Here is a 16789-nt window from a genome sequence, read left to right on the forward strand (position 1 = left end):
GGGAATGATTAATTTCAGCCACTTTGTTAATTCAACCACAGAAAATTTTATGTAAAAGCACTGGAAAGTCAGATGGGTACTAGCCTTATAGGGGTGATCACTTCGTAAATTGTTTAAATGTCTAATCACTATGTTGTACACCTGAAACTAATATAAAATGTATGTCAACTGTAATTTAAAAACAAAAAGTAAAATAAAGCATTGGACAGAGACCAGCTAGAATGAAATAATTTATTATAAAGAGGCAATTTCTCCATAAATCTGTTTCATCAACATACATAAGGACATATATAATTTCTGTGTATTCATAACAGGAAAATTTTAAAAATTACTGTGAAAACAAGAATGAGATTCAGGTAACAACTTGTGCTTCTGTGCCCTAAAGAAGTCTGGTTTATACAATAGGAATGTTGATTAAACAACTGACTGAGACAGTCAGTTGAGACTAAACCTTTCTTTCATTTCTCCCAATAAGAGGGGGGAATGAAATGTGACAGACTTTACAGATTCTCCAATTCTCAACATTGGTCTGGCTGATTAATCACGGTTTTAAAAATCTATTTTCTACTCCTAAGTACCTAGAAATAAATCACTGATCAATAAGAAGCTCTAATTACACCCAATTGTTCTTAAACAGTATTATTTTGAGAACCAAGCCCTTCTCCTAGCTGTCAATGAGATGTTCCTTTAAAGAACCAGTGCATTTTTTTTAGATTGTTTGTGGTTTATTGATAATATTGCAGAGCTGCAGAAAGATTCAAATGGCTCCATGGGGTGTTTTGAAATTCATTCCAATGGTAGGCTGAGTGACCTACAGGTTGGACAGACTGCCTGAGTCAAGAGTTTCGGCATTTCCTTAGTGTCAGGATCAACTTCAAGGATCTCCTGATCCAGGGCTGAGACCTTGAGAACATGGTTACCTCTCCTCTCTCCTCCTCTTCCTGCAGCTGTCCTTCTCTTGGCTAAGTCAGCGAGATGTTCCTTTAAGGAACGAGTGCATTTTTAACAGATTCAGGAACTCGACTTGCGTAGTAGTCATGATTCCTCAGGGAGGCCAGGACCCCAGCGGAGTTCATGTGCTTCACCTCCTTGTTATACTGAAGGCCGTTTCCATGGACATCGGTTAACTTGCCTACAGAAAAAAACACCAGTACACCATTAATGTCTGATTCTGCCATTACAGTGCATCATTTTTAAGGCCTCTTGCTTCCCTATGCAATAATATCCAATTAATTCTGGGTAAGGAAGATAAGGGTTAAGTGTTAATTACCTTGAAATCTAAGACTACAGAGCAATGTTAACTAACTGCAGGATAAAACATTATTTTTCCCTTCGGATTAAAATAATTACATTTAGCATTTCAGTTTATACCTATCAGTATCAATTCACTTCTCCTGAGTTGCTTACTTTTCCAGGTGGTTATACTTCATCATCTCTATTCCTATTTTCAAAAATGCTTTCTTTACTCTACTGTTTGACATTAACACTTGATTTGGTAAGAGTCTAAGTGAAGTATGTTCATAAAATGTAACTATTATAGTTTCACTTACCATTCTAATGAGAATGGACGGTGCTGAATTTAACTTCCTCATCATGTAATATGTTAATGAGGTACTGGTAAAATAATGTGATAGGAATAAAAATAGGATAAAAAAATCAAAACATCCTAGGAGCCTAGGTAAAGTGGTATTAGCATAATATAAAAACTGTCATCCCCTGAAATAAAATGGACTAACCTCCCACAGCATGTAAGATAACTTCTGGAGCACAAGTATCCCACTTCTTACACCCAGGACTTGCAAACACATAGGCAGAGGCTTTGCCTTCAATCAGCTGAATAATCTGGAAAGTTAAAGGCAATAATTATCTCTCAACCATGAAACAAATGAGGTAAAACTAAGAGAAAATGGCTTGTTTCTATCAAATATATTTCAACTCCTGTTAGACTCTGCTTAGGTGAAAGCCTTTAGCAGGTTTAAATGACAAGACTATTATGAAGAGACATACAGAATATGTGCACAATAATATCCGAGGGGGGAAAGTGGTCAGTAAGCTACGAGAAGGATATCTGAACAGTCCCCATAGTCCAAGTTAGGTAAAATAGGTTTTTTTTACGTTTTTCTTTCTTACTGTAAAAGCAACATATATTTACTGTAAAAAATAAAGTTGTTTAATCTTGAAGCAACTGACCATTATTATACAAAGGATAGAGCAATATCAATGAGGACAACAATGTATTAAACTGCAGTAAGTCCTAACAGATGTGTGATGCTGACTAGTCAGTCTAGCAAGTAGTTAGTTACTTGTTTTTGGGGTCATATCCATTATTTGCACTGCCAAAATGAGAATTTCTAAACGGTCATCTTAGTAATTCTTGTAACACTCATATAAAACTGAGGCCACCTGTAGAAACTGCAGGACTCAAAACAGTAACTTGCTTTATCAAGCTTTGATTCTTTACTTTCTGTTTTGATACATTCTGTATGTCGTGATTTTTCTTTTGGTTAAACTGTAAAATAGTACTGTAAAGCTCAGATTTTAAATACACAGACTAAGAGCCCTGGCCAGTAGGTTGGCACGTTGTCCCATACACCAAAAGATTTCCATTCGATCCACAGTCGGGGTGAGTATGGGAGGCAACCTTCACATTTTTTTAAAAATACGAATGTTGCTGAAATGTGCTTTGAATGGCAAATCACAATCTCTAATCTCTTCTCCCAAACTCTTATTTCACCTTTGTTAAAAGCTCAGTGTTTCGTTCAGTGACTCAACTGCCTTTCAGAGCAGGAACTCCTACCTTGTTACCTGCTCCACCCACTCGGAGCACATCATCAGGGTTCATGGCAGTGACGCAGTCGGTAACCAGCTTGTTGCTGTGGGATCTGGTGGTGGTGATAATGTGTTTCCCAGCAGGCACTTCTTTCAGCTGAAAGCCAAAGGCGCCTAAGCCTAAAACTCCCCAGATTGTCCTTCCCAGCACAGCATCTGGTCCTGCCTGTGTAAATGGGGGAAACAACAGTACAGCTTATAATCACCAGGAGGAAATGTGAGCCATAAATGGAATATTTAGCTGTCTTAGCTGTCACAGCATCATGATTTTTAGAACATAAAAGCATGAGAATGTTATAAAGTACAAAACAATACCATTGACAAAGAAATTTTCCCTAGAGAATCAATGGATTATCCTTTCTTGTTCGGGTTAATAATTGGGTTTCAAAGGTATTCCCTGGAGTCCTCAGGAAATTGATGCTAATTATGGCTCCTCTTCAAATCATCAAATAATCTCCTTATTGTATCTGAAATAGCTCTTTGCCAAAGGTACTGAAGGGCCCAGGAAATGAAACACCAGGTACTGATCACTACTTCTCAATATCCGAGAAACAGTAAGGATCGAGTTAACATGAGGATAGGTAATGGTGAAAGTGCATTTTGCTGCTATGAAGACAGAATAACTGACTAGGCTGGTAGGGATGGCTAATGGAGATCGAGGTCAAGGACTTTACTCACAAGGGTGGTACTAAAATGATGACAATGCAATCTAAGAATCTGTATTCTCCTTTGCAGAGCTCTAAGAATTTTCAACCACATTGTTTATGGCTATTCACTTAGTATAGGAACACATAACCTGAATTTCATGGAAAGTAAAACATGCATAGAATGATTAGCACAAGGTCATCAAAATAGCATTATTTAACATAATAGACATACAGACACACATTTTACTGAATACTTAACACATACCAGGCACCATACTAAGTGCTTTACATGTATTATCTCATTTAATCTCCAGAACCACCCCATGGAGTAGGTATTATCACCTTAGTTTACAGGTGAGAAAAAAAGAGATTGGAATCATTAAGTAAGAAGATCATAACCAACTTGGGCTCATCTGTGTTCAAAGCCTCATCATTAGACTATACTGCCTCAGTTTACTTGTCACATGCTTTCAAACACATCATCTTATTTGCCCTTCAGCAGCACTCTGGGCATTGTTATAGTGAAACGGCTGGTGTTGCAGGCTGGATTCCTAGGGATTCCTAGGGAAGCAGACTCTGAGATGGGTAGGGTGTTTACTGAGGAGTGCCCTGGGATCAATACCTGTGGAAGGGAGGGAAGGCAGCATGAGTGGACAGAGGGAGAAACTGAGCTGTGATATAGACCCAACAACAGTTTTAGTAACTGTTAGAAGCAATAATGGAATTTTAACTGTTAAAAGTCTTTCATCCAGCTCAGGAGAGCAATATAGAGTAATGGGTAAGAGCTTGGACTGGGGTTTGAATCCCAGACCTGCTGTCGACAAACTGGGCAACCCAGGGTAAGTTCCTTGCTTTGGTTTCCCTTTCTTTACAACAGGGAGAAGGGTTTCCTTAATGCGCGATGGGGAGTATTAAATGAGATAATGCGTGTGAACCCCTTGAGTCTGGCAGGATACAGTAAACTCTCGATAAACGTCAGCTATTATGGCGATGATGATTTAAAATGGAATATTCAGCCTTGGCTACTATCCAACAGAGCCGAGCAACTTTCTGCTTATTGCAACATGTTTTAAGGCATAAGCAAGAGGGAAGGAAGGAAGGATGGAGAGAGGGAGGAAACAGAAGGGAATGCAGCGAAGGGACAGGTAACAAAGGAGAGCAGCAGAACAGGAGAAGGTGAGCCGGAACGTGGGCTCGACAAACACTAGCTGGTGACACAGGTTTCCCACCTCATCGCTAGTGGAGCCAAACCCTAGCTATTTTCCTCACCTTTGCTTCATTCCTGTGTCCCCTTAACTTCCGCTTTTCCTTGTTCTGTGGAAAATGAATACAATTTTTCTAATCTCAGAAGGGATGGAAACGATTAACAACTTCTAAGCACTCAGATCCTTTTATGATGGAAAGGTGCTATGCGTTAGTTATCTACAAATAAAATGTCTCTCCCCTAAGTAACAGTATTAACTCATTTTAAAGGTTACATAATATGCACAAATTTATTTCTGTGTATTAATACTATATAAACATACTAAAAGAACCAGTGGGTGCTTAATATGAGAAACTTTACCAGTAATGCATTAACTAGTTTCGCTAAATAATCCCAAGAAGCACACGATTATAAATAAAGTTATTATCATACAAATGGCAGAATAAAACAACTTTATCTTAGAAGTAGAAATTAATCTTGCTCTTAACTCAAACTGCAAATTCAAAAGTAAGAGTCCCCACTCTGGTTATTTTGTTTCTCTAAAGTTCTATCCAGGTCAGACTGATGTAAATACCTTAAGTATTTATCTCAATAATTTCCTTTCACATTTAATGTGACTTAATGATATATTCTTGCTTTGGAATTACATTAATCTCTTGCTCCTAAGGAAGAGAATTTCTTGGGAGTACAGTAGAAAGTCCAACTATATTAGAGAGAGAAATAAGAGAAAAGGGTGCAGGAGCATATTTAGTTCTGTTATTAGTGCTGGCTATAATTTAGGCACTACGTAGTATTACCTGGAAAACAACATGGCTAGCATCTTTCCTGGTTGGAATGGTTCATTTCCTCAATGTGCTTGAAGAACCACCTGTAAATCAGGTGTCTCAATGACCAGACTGCTCAAGAACCACATCAGTAATTCCCCAACTTTTGCATTTGAGTCATAAGGCATACACTGTGTGCATTACATATACATTCCTGGTATCAGTGGCCCCAGAAGTTGTGATTCAATAGGTCTGGAGTGTGATGTGGGAATCTGTATTTTGAAAAGATGAATGTATGTGCTGGAAACCAAGCTGAAAACCACTGGATTAGAGAATATCAGGAATCATATAACATTATCATTATTTATCTAATAAAATATTTTTGTGTGTCCTCGCCCCCACCTCCCTACTGGAGGCAACATCTACTTGCTGGCCGCCTCAGCCAAGCTCTCCCATGTCTACATGAGAAAGCGGGAAAGCCAGCTGTACAGTGAGGCCTCCATCCTCACTGGTTACTGGCCAGAGACCTCCATTCCTTGACGCCTGGACCCCTCTGCAGCCTGCTTGAGTAGCCCCATTTCCTGGTACATGGCTTCCCATAGAAGAGGTGATTCAAGAGGCGAAAAAAAGTGAGCAGGTGCCGCTGAGGTTCAGAGACGCTGGGCCACGGCTTATCTGTTGCAACACCAGGAACCAGGAGACTGAATCTAAAGATAACATGAAGGAAAACCCAGGAGACTCCAAGAAGTCTATACTATTAGGAGATGACTCCTCAAGTACATGGCGATATGGAAGAATTGGTGCAGGAATCCTGCAAAAACTGCCCCCCACACCAGATCACGAACCCCCTTTACCAGATCTTAGAACTGCGTAGGCCCTCTCCCTTTGCATGTAAAGCTCCTTTTCAAACTCCTTAAAAACCATCATCTTTTCTGCCTTGGGGAAGCAGGGCTGGGATTTCTCCCCATCTCCTCATCTGGCTGCCTCTTGAAATAAACTCTTTCCTTCTTGCATAAAAAAATAATAAACTGTGTAAATTATAGTAATACCTGGTAGTTGTAATATGGCTGGTTAATAACTCCTGCTATGGCTTTCCCTTCATAGGCAATTCCAATAAGAACTGTCACATTGTCAAGAAGACCTACAAAGAAGAAATTAGTATCAATTACTATATAACTTTTTCATGTTATGACTCATCATCAACATACGAATTGCAACAAGTTATTTTTGCACTAAGGGTAAGGAATCTGCAATGATTCATCCACGATCGATCCAACTTCTGGCAAAATTCACCAATTATAAGAGAGAGCTAACCAGAGAGAGAAGTGGGGTCTATGGCCACTTACCTGAATTGATACACATGGTCTCATTAGTATACTTTGAAAACTAATTAAATAAACTGCCATAACTCCAAGGCCAGTATCATTAGATCCCTCTGTGCCCCTTGTGCCACCATCCAACTCACTTTTGCCTGCTGGATCACTGTCTATTCCAGGATTACTCTCTAGATTTGCATTCTAAGGCTCTAAAGGAAGGTTTCTCAATGTGGGGCCCAGGGACCATCAAGCAGCATTAGAGAATTTTTCTTTTTTAAGCCATGAAGCTGAGAACCAACATAAGAAACCCTATGTAGATGTTTATTTCAGAAATAAAACCCAAAGCTTATGCTGTGCTCCTAAAACCTAAAACTCTGGCTCCTACCAGACCAAGGGCAGTATAGCTGTGCTTCTCATCGGGGTTCTACCCCACAAAGCTGAGGGTTCAGTCTGGTAACATTGGCTTAATGTTAGTTATTCTCATGTAAGGGACGTTAGAAGTGTAGGGCTGGTAGATTACTTGTGGGAGGTACTGGAAGGAGATGAGTTTTCTCTCTATCTTGACAATCACTGATATATAACAACAGTTAGCTGGGACGGGCACACATACAGCTTTAGGACACAGACATAAAACATAATACCAGCTTTTCACACAACATATGAAATGCTGAATGTTTATACTCATCATATGAGAAAGATATATCAACCTTCAGTGTACTCCTTGGTACCATCCAGAGGATCGACCCAGACCACAAGCTAAAAGATAAAAGGAAATATCCAAATTAAGCCAACAAAATATTTTTTAAAATAGATTTAATTAGACTAACCAAAACTACTCTTTTTCCCCCCTCATTTTTGAAATTATATTATGGATGGCTTACACTGATGTCATCAATTTTGTGACAGTAAAAGGAAACTCATTGTTTTTAATCATGGAAAAAGTCCATTAAATTGGAGAAAAGTCTGACATAAAAATTTTAAAAATGAAGTGCTTCCCTGGTGAACACTAAACACAGTCCCATAAACACAGAGCTCCATGTGGTGATCTGAAGAAGCTTTAAAGTAGCACCAAAATGCTGTGTTGATTTAAGAAATGACAGTCTGGTTGACTTAAGGTCACCGTTTGTATGTGGCAAATAAAAATAAACAGTTTATACAGCTGACAGTAGACAGAAAAAGAAGCCCCTCGACTTAGGACTTTTAACATGATTCAGGTCATGTAGCCACTAGCCACTACAATGATAACAGGATGTGAATTTGTCAGGGAGGCTACTTCTGATGAAAGACACCACCACATCTCACTCTCTTTGTATCCTTCATACCCCAGAGCAAAGCGCCTTATTCACAGTAAGCATACGATAAATGTGGGTTACACAACTAAAAGTAGAAAATTAAAGAAGTATAGTTATCTGAAGTCACAGATTTAATTTAAGCAACTATATAAAGTATTAAGCAAGGTGATTTTTATGACCTTTCAAAAATATATGGTAGTGATTGGTTTCATCTCGTTTCAGGTCCAATTGCCAATGAAATGTTTTACTACTGAATCTACTAAATAAAAAGTTAGATTTTCTCCCTAAATGGATTTGTAATAATAGCTTTAGCGTGGAGAAGAATCCAATGGCATATGAAACTAAACTCTCCATTACAAGTCAGACATTCCATATGGTGGCCTGAGACTCTACATTGGCTCTGAAAGTTTTCAAGTTCCTGCTTGCCTCTATTCTATAACTACCAGCTTTTCATCATTATAGGCAAATTTTATTTCCTTACTATGGTAAAAAACCCCCACAACCAAACAACCAAAGATCAACAGAGAGTTAAGCAATGATGCAGATCATACGTCTTCCTCTTTAATCGTGCTGTACTCTGAAGGGCACGGTTTCCTGAGTATTTCCTCCCACTGACCATCTTCGATCAGCTCTTGATCCACTTCTTCGCAAGGCAGATCCTACAGCAGAGAACACTGGTTACTGAAGCTGCTGAGTGTCTACCGAGTACCTTCGTGTCAGTAACGGGAGAAATCCGCAGCATCGGTTTTCACTATTCCTGCCATTTATGTTTGCAGCTTTAAAGCAAACTGAACAAACTTGTTTACAGGACCAGACAGGGCTCACCAAAGCCGATTACGGAGAGTCCCAACTTTGTTATCCTGAATAGTTAGAAAGAAAAGAATTTTTAAGTGTTATCAGCTTTTCAGAATTAAGTGGTCCTGCCATCTCTCTCGATTACATGAGATGCCAATTCCTTCACTTTCACAGTGGTAGAGTCTTTGGACAAGCATGCAAGCATGTAAATAAGCCTAACTTAAAAACAAATAAACAGAGACAAAATCCGTTTCATTCTAAAGTTCTAGAACTCTGCCCATTTTATAGTTTATGTGCTGAATATTGTAACGGTAACCATGTCTTCGATGGTCAAGTATGGAGACATCTGATCTAGAAACGGACCCAAATATTTCACAATCAGACATTCCCTTCAAGTCCAAGGAACATAACTATTTTTGCGTTAAACTACTAGATATAATGCTTGAAATCATAATAGTGATATATAAATCATTAAAGTGGCAATTATACAGCCATATGGTAAACAGGCATTTAAATAAATATAATAGCCTGGCCGGTGTGGCTCAGTGGTTAAGCATCGACCTGTGAACCAGGAGATGACAGTTTGATTCCCTGTCAGGGCACATGCCAGGGTTTCGGGCTCTATCCCCAGCAGGGAGCATGCAAGAGGCAGCTGATCAATGGCTCTCTCTCATCATTAATGTTTCTATCTCTCTCTCCCTCTCCGTTCCTCTCTCTGAAATCAATAAAAACATATTTTAAATAAATAAATATTGCATCCCTGACAAGTCTTACCTCTTCCCCTATAATCGTTAGCTTGGGGAATTTCCGTGCCAGTGAGGAGCATATGCTCATCTGTACCAGCCGGTCGGCTTTGGTCTGCAGGTCGGTTGGAGAGGTCTGCAACAAAGAACCCAAATTTTAGCAGAGCTCACAGGAAATGTTGTCTTCTGATTCCTAAGGCATGAGTGTGTATATCATTTGAATGACACTATCTGTTTTTAGACTCAGGGAACTTAACACCAAATGAGTCAACTCATTTCTTGGCTTGGTTTTCCTCATGGGATTTATGGTGGTAAAAGTTTGGAAGGGAGCTTTTAAATTATGAGAACATTTTCTCCCCGGTTCAGAAATTCCTTTCATAAGATCTCTAGATCAATCTTTTGCTTAAACAGGTTAAGAGACAGAAAATTCATAACTTATTCAAGGCAGGCAATCAAAGCTAAAAAACTGTATCTTGAGTTACTTGAAAGGTATTCCTTACATGGATTCTCCCATGACTGTCACTCACTAATCCTAATCCTAGTAATTCAAGGGGCCCTCAGACAATTCCTTGGGGTATAGAAAAAAAATTCCTATTTCTGAAATGAAAAATGAACAACCATAATATTTAATACATAGCCCACCTATGGCACTCAATCCACATATCAGACAGTCATGCTAGTGAGAGACATGAAAAATCTTAGAATTGACAGCCATAACCTCCTTTGTTAGTTTCCTTTCAGAGAATTATGACATGTTGTAACTCAATACGCCTGATTAGGTGAATTTACAGATTATATGAACTTAAACAGTGGGATTTTTTAAATGCTTTGTAATGAGATCGGGAATGATCATGAAAATCAACTCTTCTGTGCCACACTGAGGTTTGGTGCTTATCTCAGTGCAGAGTCCTATTCTGCTCAAGTGTAGTGCCACCCAGGCAGAGATCTTTGTTTTATGCCCTAAAGAATTACATCTGGCGCACAGTAGGTGCTCTTTGAATATCTATTGAATGAAACCTCTGAAGAGGAAAACAGACATATTGACAGCCATTTAACTATATGAGGGAAACTATCCCAACTCCTTTCTTCTCTAGGATAAACATTTCCTGCTCTTTCTGCCAACACAGTGCCAGACCTCACCATTCTGCAATCCCCATAAGGGAGCCATTGGTTATTTCAGCTATTAAAGTCCGTCCAGACGATTACATCCTTGAGCTATACAAGGAACAAAACTGAAGTTGGTATGGAATAAGAGGAGATTTTTCAGTACCTTCTCCACGATACCCAGGTCTCCTTCAGCTATAACACGTCTGACTATTGTTCCTGCCTTTTGAGCAATAGAATATGCTGAGGCTACCAACCGCATCAACACGGTGTGACCAGAAGCCATGGTAAGCCCTAAAGGGAAATGGAGAGAAATGATATGTTACTTTCAAAGCCAATTACTGGTTTTATTTACTCAAGTTCAATTCAAAATGTATTTATTGTGTGCTTACTTGGGACTGCTCCAATTAACTGTATAGATTCTTAAAAAGAGACTTGGGAAAAAACTCCATTTCAGTATTTGCTCTCAATAAATTCTATAGTTTTATTTCTCTGCAGATGGTGCGAGGCCTATGAGCACGTGAAAAAGTTTTACGTATGAAGTGTGTAACGTGCAAAGACTGTGGAAGGTGCTTCAGGGCCTGAAAATATATATGTGCTTGAAGAGCTAATATTTGGGTAGGTTGGGAATAAAATACTGAAACTTAAAGTCTAGCCCAGCCAGCGTGGAGCATCAACCAATGAACCAACCAGCAGGTCACGGTTCAATTCTTGGTGAGGGCATGAGCCCGGGGTTGCAGGCTGGATCCCCCGTAGGGGGCGTGCAGGAGGCAGCCGATCAATGACTCCCTCATCATTGATGTTTCTATCTCCCTCTCCCTTCCTCTCTCTGAAATCAATAAAAACATATTAAAAAAAAAAAAAGAAAGAAAGAAATTTAAAATCTGTAACATAAAACTGGTAAGTGCCAAGAGAGGTATGAATAGCATAAGGGATGTGGGCATATGTGTGGAGCAGTTAAAAAGGGGAGGGATTGCACGTGATTACAATTAGTTTCTGAAAAATCAGTGAACATTCCTTTAGAGATTAAATGAAATTTCACCTGATTATTTGCCACCATCCTCATCAGTAGCCACATCAAGAGAACAAGCAGCATAACTAATGGGAGTAAAGACCAATCATGCAGAAAAGTAATGGGTGTCAGAGTAGCTTCTGGCCCCAGCAGAAAAATATGGGGTAAACAGCCTTTAGGATCAAAAAGGTCCATCTTTGAGAATACAAAGTCACATCCTGCGATCTTAGTGGCTACTCTGAGGCTGGGATGCACCACCCAGATTCCCTGAGGGACTGAAGGACTTATTTCCTCAGCTGCTGAATGTTGCCAATGGGTGGCCTTGAGCTGTCACCTTTCTTTGGGAATTTACCTGCCGAGAAGAGCCACTTCACCTGAAACTGGTCAACAAGGGGATGCAAGGGCCTCTCTCCACTCCGACTGGGCTGCTGTCCCAACTCTGACAGGCCATCCTAGCTTCCGAATGCCCAGTGGGGTCCGCTGAGGCCTTAAGGGACATGGCATCATGGCAAACGTCTCCCCCTCTCCCTGTGCATTCTTGCCTCCTTCCCTTCCCTCCCACAAGTGATCCCAAGAACACACCCCCCATAAACCTCCTGTACTTTATGTCTGTCTCAGAGTACTTATGGGGAACCAACCTATGACAAAAAGTCTCCCCGACTCTAATCAAATCAAGTCAACATTATTTCCATGCAAGAAAGGAACACGATGTAGACACGACAGACCTCAATTCAGCAATAGTCACCATCCTACCACTAATTTCTGACTGCGTATTTGCTTAGATGTGCCTTTTAGCCTCTTTACATCTTTTTTCTACCATCCACAGGGATTCTGAACATCAAGGAGACAAGCAACAAGGAAGCCATTCGAAACAGTTCAGAAGGAAGACACAATTGAAACTGAAATGCAAACTAAAAAGTAACTGGGTGCCAATGTATTCCAGTTCTGTTTACCTTATTACATCCTAACCAGGCTACCCTCACTTTCCTGGCATACGAGGTGTTGCCCCTGGAAAAACGGGCTATGGTAACTACTATTTCAGGAACACCTCCACGGATAACAGGGGAAATAATTTAGCAAACACCCAGCTGGCCTTACTCTCTGCTCCCTTATATCCACGACCAGCCAGACACCTGATTTATTCTGTACTAGAAAAGGCAGTGTTCAGGCAACTAATCACTGCTACCCAGATGTCTTAACCCCTGAGGCTATTTTACTCTGTTGATACCCACATTCAGTCCCCATCTCCTAGACGATGGCATTTGTGGGAGGCAGACCAGTTTCCCTCGCCCTGCGGTGGTGTTCTAACTCTTCACAGGTATCATCTACCTTTGAACCAGCTGAGAAATCACTCCAGATTTGCCAAGCTCTGTATATAACTAAACCACTTCCCTTTCGGTTTGCCAAGCCCACAGTATTTTCTTCCAAGGGAAAACCTGTAGGCTTTCTTCATAATTGAAAGCTAACAGCAGTTTTATGTGAATGTAGAAAATCAGGTTTGGTGCAAAGTACACAAGATTTACAAAGAGATCCTGTAAATCACGTTTAGCTGACAAATAGGAAAATGTTTCTGCCATTTTCTCTTAAGTATTTCTTTGGTCCAAACTGCTTTAGTAATAAAATATTACCATCCCCCTAGCCCTAATATTCTTCTTACATATCTTGTAAACAAACAAATACAATTTTGGCTCTTTGTATAAAGAAAATGTAGCTAATTATATTATCAAAATGCAAAATCTGTAAAAGAGTTTCCTGTTAGCCTTTTTAATTGTGACTCTTCCCAGACTCCAAATGAGAATTACCTGTTCCCAGTACAGGTGGATACAGAGCAACGCCAAAAAGCTGCCAGTAAGTGAACTTCCTTACAGCAGTTCAGATTAAACTCCCCCTACTTCCCTCTCTACCATCTACACCCCCTCTGGGTCCTAAAACACTACCCTTTGCTTACCAGGCTCAAAGGTAAATGACACCTGGGCACAATTAGAACAATGCCATGCAGTGAGGGAAACTGACCTACCTTCTGGAATCTTACTCAAAACGAGCTTGGTGGTTAAAGACACAGGCATTGGAGCCAACTGCCTGTGTCGAAATCATGGCTCTGGCACATATTAGCTGGGTGACCCTAGGAAAGCCACTTAAACTCTCTGTGCCTCAATCTGTAAAATGGAGCTAACAGTAGCACCTAAAGCACAGCGTTGTTGCAATCGTTACATGAGAAGCACACATAAAGCACTTACAGCAGGCCCCCGGCACAAGGTAAGCACTGGATTACACTGGCTAAAAAACTCCTGGAGCTTTGGCAACATTATTTTGACCCTGAGGATGTACTGCGATAACCAATATGACCCTGAGTCGCAGTACAGCTTCTTTTAAACCATATTCTGGGCTTGAGGCTTAGAGTACGCATGAAAAAAGGTTGAATGACACTGAAAGTAATCAAACTAACGTCCCATCTTTCGAGAAATCTTTACAGCCGCCAACATGGCTAGCTCAGAATAATAAAAATATCAGGAATCAAATGATCCCTTTTGTTTTTTTTCCATAGCCTGGGAGAGTTTGAATTCTGTATAAAGGTGGCGAGCATATGAGGACTAATGAGTTCACGATCAAAATACTGAGATTTATCTTGGGAGCCTGGCTAAATGATGCCAAAGTTCAAGGTCACTTAGAAATATAAAAATGCGAGCATAACAGAGCAAATTCTGAAAAAAAGAACAATGAACAGAGATACTCTCCTTACCAGTCACCAAAATAGGACATAAAATTATGGTAATTAGAACAGTTTAGCCCTGGGCAGAATGAGAGAGACAGATCAACGGAATCAAATAAATTCCAGAGCTAGATCCAAACAGAATAAAGCTGCCATTTCAAATCACGGGGGACAGTTAATTATGCATAAAAGGCGGCCCGGCCATCGGTAATGTTTTCCTTAAATGTCGGATCCTTTTTGCATTCGTTATATGAATACAAACTCTAGATCAGTGCATGGTTTCAAAAGCAAAGAATGAAACTATAAAAGCACAGGAAAAGGACTTGGGTGGAAACGCTTTAGAAATCTGGTAAAGGACTTCTAAACATGACAAAAACCAAGAACCCATTACAAAATATATATATATACGTATATATATATATATACGTATATATATATATATATATATATACTGATAAACTTGACTGCATAAAAATGAAAACATCTGGCTAGTCAAAATCCCATTAACAATGCGAGAAGACGACTGACCAAAAATGAGAGAGTGGCGGGGAAAAAAAAAAATGTGTATCACATACTTGGATACACGAGCTCATTTTTCGTTCCATAAAAGGGCTTTTATATACCGCTAGGTAAGAGATGAACCACCCCAATAAAAAAATGAGCAAAGGACACGAACAGGGCAGTTCCTAGGAGGGGAAAAAAAAAAAAAAGGCCTGACTGGTAAATACATGAAGCGCTCAAGTTCACTAACGACGAAAAGAAATGCGAATTAAAAAAAAAAGGCGAAAAAGGCCTGTTCCATGGGTGAGGCCGGCGAGGAGGGGACAGTCGGCCCGGATGCGGCGGCGAAGGGAGTTATAAAAATCGCATTAAAAAGAAGCGGAGGGGTTATAAAAATCGCATTAAAAAGAAGCGGAGGGGTTTATAAAAATCGCATTAAAAAAAAGCGCAGGGGGTTATGAAAGTCGCATTACAAGTAACACGCGCGCGTGCTCTGAACCAGCACCTGACGTCTATATTCTCAGGGACACGTAAATACACCGAGCGAGTCGACACAATGTGTCGGAAAAGACGGCGGGAAGGTCTGTGATTTTACAGAGATTTCATCTGAAATGTGAGATCTGGGGGGCGCTCCACCCCGCCGCCCAGGTTGCTCCCACAGGATGGAGCCATCAAGGCCCCGGAGCGCGCAAATAAAAATCTCCCTTCCGCAAGGAAAACGCTGCCACTCACGGATCTGGGTCCGAAACAGGACTGTCTGCAGTCGGGACCAGACAGACGGACGCCCCTCTTTTCTGAACGAAAACGCCCCGAATCTCCGCGCCAAGGGGGTGGAGTCACGGGGCCCAATTAACGACCCTGACCTGCCCTTGCCCTGACCCGCGGCGGAGAAGCTTCACTTACGGCGGCGGCGACAGGCCTGGCGCGAAGGCGAAAGACACTTCGGGGGTCACCCCAAGGAAGCGTCCTTAAGCAACAGGTCCCCGGTGGCGTCCAGCGCCGCCGTCGCCCGGTCAGCGGGTCACCTGACCGCGGGACAAGCCTACCTCAGCTCCCGCGCGGGCGGCACATCCCGCGCAGGCGCAGAGCAGCTGCGTCGCTGCGTCGCCTACGTCCCCGTCCGACTCCCCGATCCGCCGAAACTCCACTTCTCCGGGTTTTCTTCGAGCTCTCGGCTGGCGCAGGTGGCCCGCGGGCGCAGTGACAGGCGCGCCTGCCTCCTAAAGTGTCCCGCTCTTTCCCCGAGTCCCGCAGCCCCCCTGGTCCCCGCCGCACGCACTTAACGGCTATTGTTCACCGGGTTAGTGAGGGCGCCCCGCGGCGGCGGCGGGCGCCCGCGTGACCTCCGAGGGGTCGCGTCCCCCAGGCGGAATCGCGCTTGCATGTGCCTGCCGACAAGTCCTGGGCGATGGCCTCTGCTCCTGGCCGGGCTGACGCTATGAGTGATTGTTCTCGTTTCGTTTCGCTTTGCTGGATGCACTGCCGAAAGTAAAAACGAAAATTGTCTTTTCTTTTTTTTCTCCCCCCCCCCCCCACGCTGGCATTAACCTTCTATTTAAGGAGCGCACTTTGTGCAGCTTGTGTAGTGGGTACATGGCGGGGGGGCAGATACGCCCGAGAAAGCAGATCGCCCCCCGCCCGCCCCAGTATTGCAAGCGGGGGGCTGCGAGGGGAGCAAAACCGATGCTGAAAAGTGAGGCTGCAATGGGAACCCGAGCCCCCAGCTGCGGCCGCCTCTGGCCCCGCCCCTCGGAGCCGGCCCGCCCCCGGCGGCTGCGGCCAAGACCCGGAGCTGGCCGCCCTCTCCGGGACTCCGGGAGCCCGCGCGCCCCGCCCCTCCGCGCCCCGCGCGCCTGCGCACTCCCACTCGGG

General features: G+C 42.0%; 1 protein-coding gene across 9 annotated transcripts; it reads right to left on the reverse strand.

Moving 5' to 3' along the window:
- Positions 1–217: 217 nt before the first annotated feature.
- BPNT1 (3'(2'), 5'-bisphosphate nucleotidase 1) lies at positions 218–16674 on the reverse strand. 9 transcript variants are annotated; one of them, XM_081123760.1, is made up of 11 exons: positions 15821–16001; positions 12059–12193; positions 10861–10988; positions 9622–9726; positions 8604–8711; positions 7468–7516; positions 6494–6585; positions 4746–4790; positions 2798–2995; positions 1737–1842; positions 218–1132 (listed from the first exon to the last, which is right to left on the reverse strand). In XM_081123760.1, exons 3-11 carry the CDS (start codon positions 10978–10980, stop codon positions 984–986), a joined length of 972 nt encoding a protein of 323 aa, XP_080979886.1. In that variant the 5' UTR covers positions 10981–10988; positions 12059–12193; positions 15821–16001; the 3' UTR covers positions 218–983. The 9 variants fall into 9 exon arrangements, with proteins under 9 accessions (XP_080979886.1, XP_080979889.1, XP_080979885.1 ...); XM_081123763.1 differs by lacking the exon at positions 15821–16001 and adding an exon at positions 15650–15735; XM_081123759.1 differs by lacking the exon at positions 12059–12193 and having other exon boundaries at positions 15821–16674.
- Positions 16675–16789: the final 115 nt, after the last annotated feature.

Source organism: Miniopterus schreibersii, assembly GCF_964146895.1.
Source record: "Miniopterus schreibersii genome assembly, chromosome: 21".
Classification (NCBI taxonomy): Eukaryota; Metazoa; Chordata; class Mammalia; order Chiroptera; family Miniopteridae; genus Miniopterus; species Miniopterus schreibersii.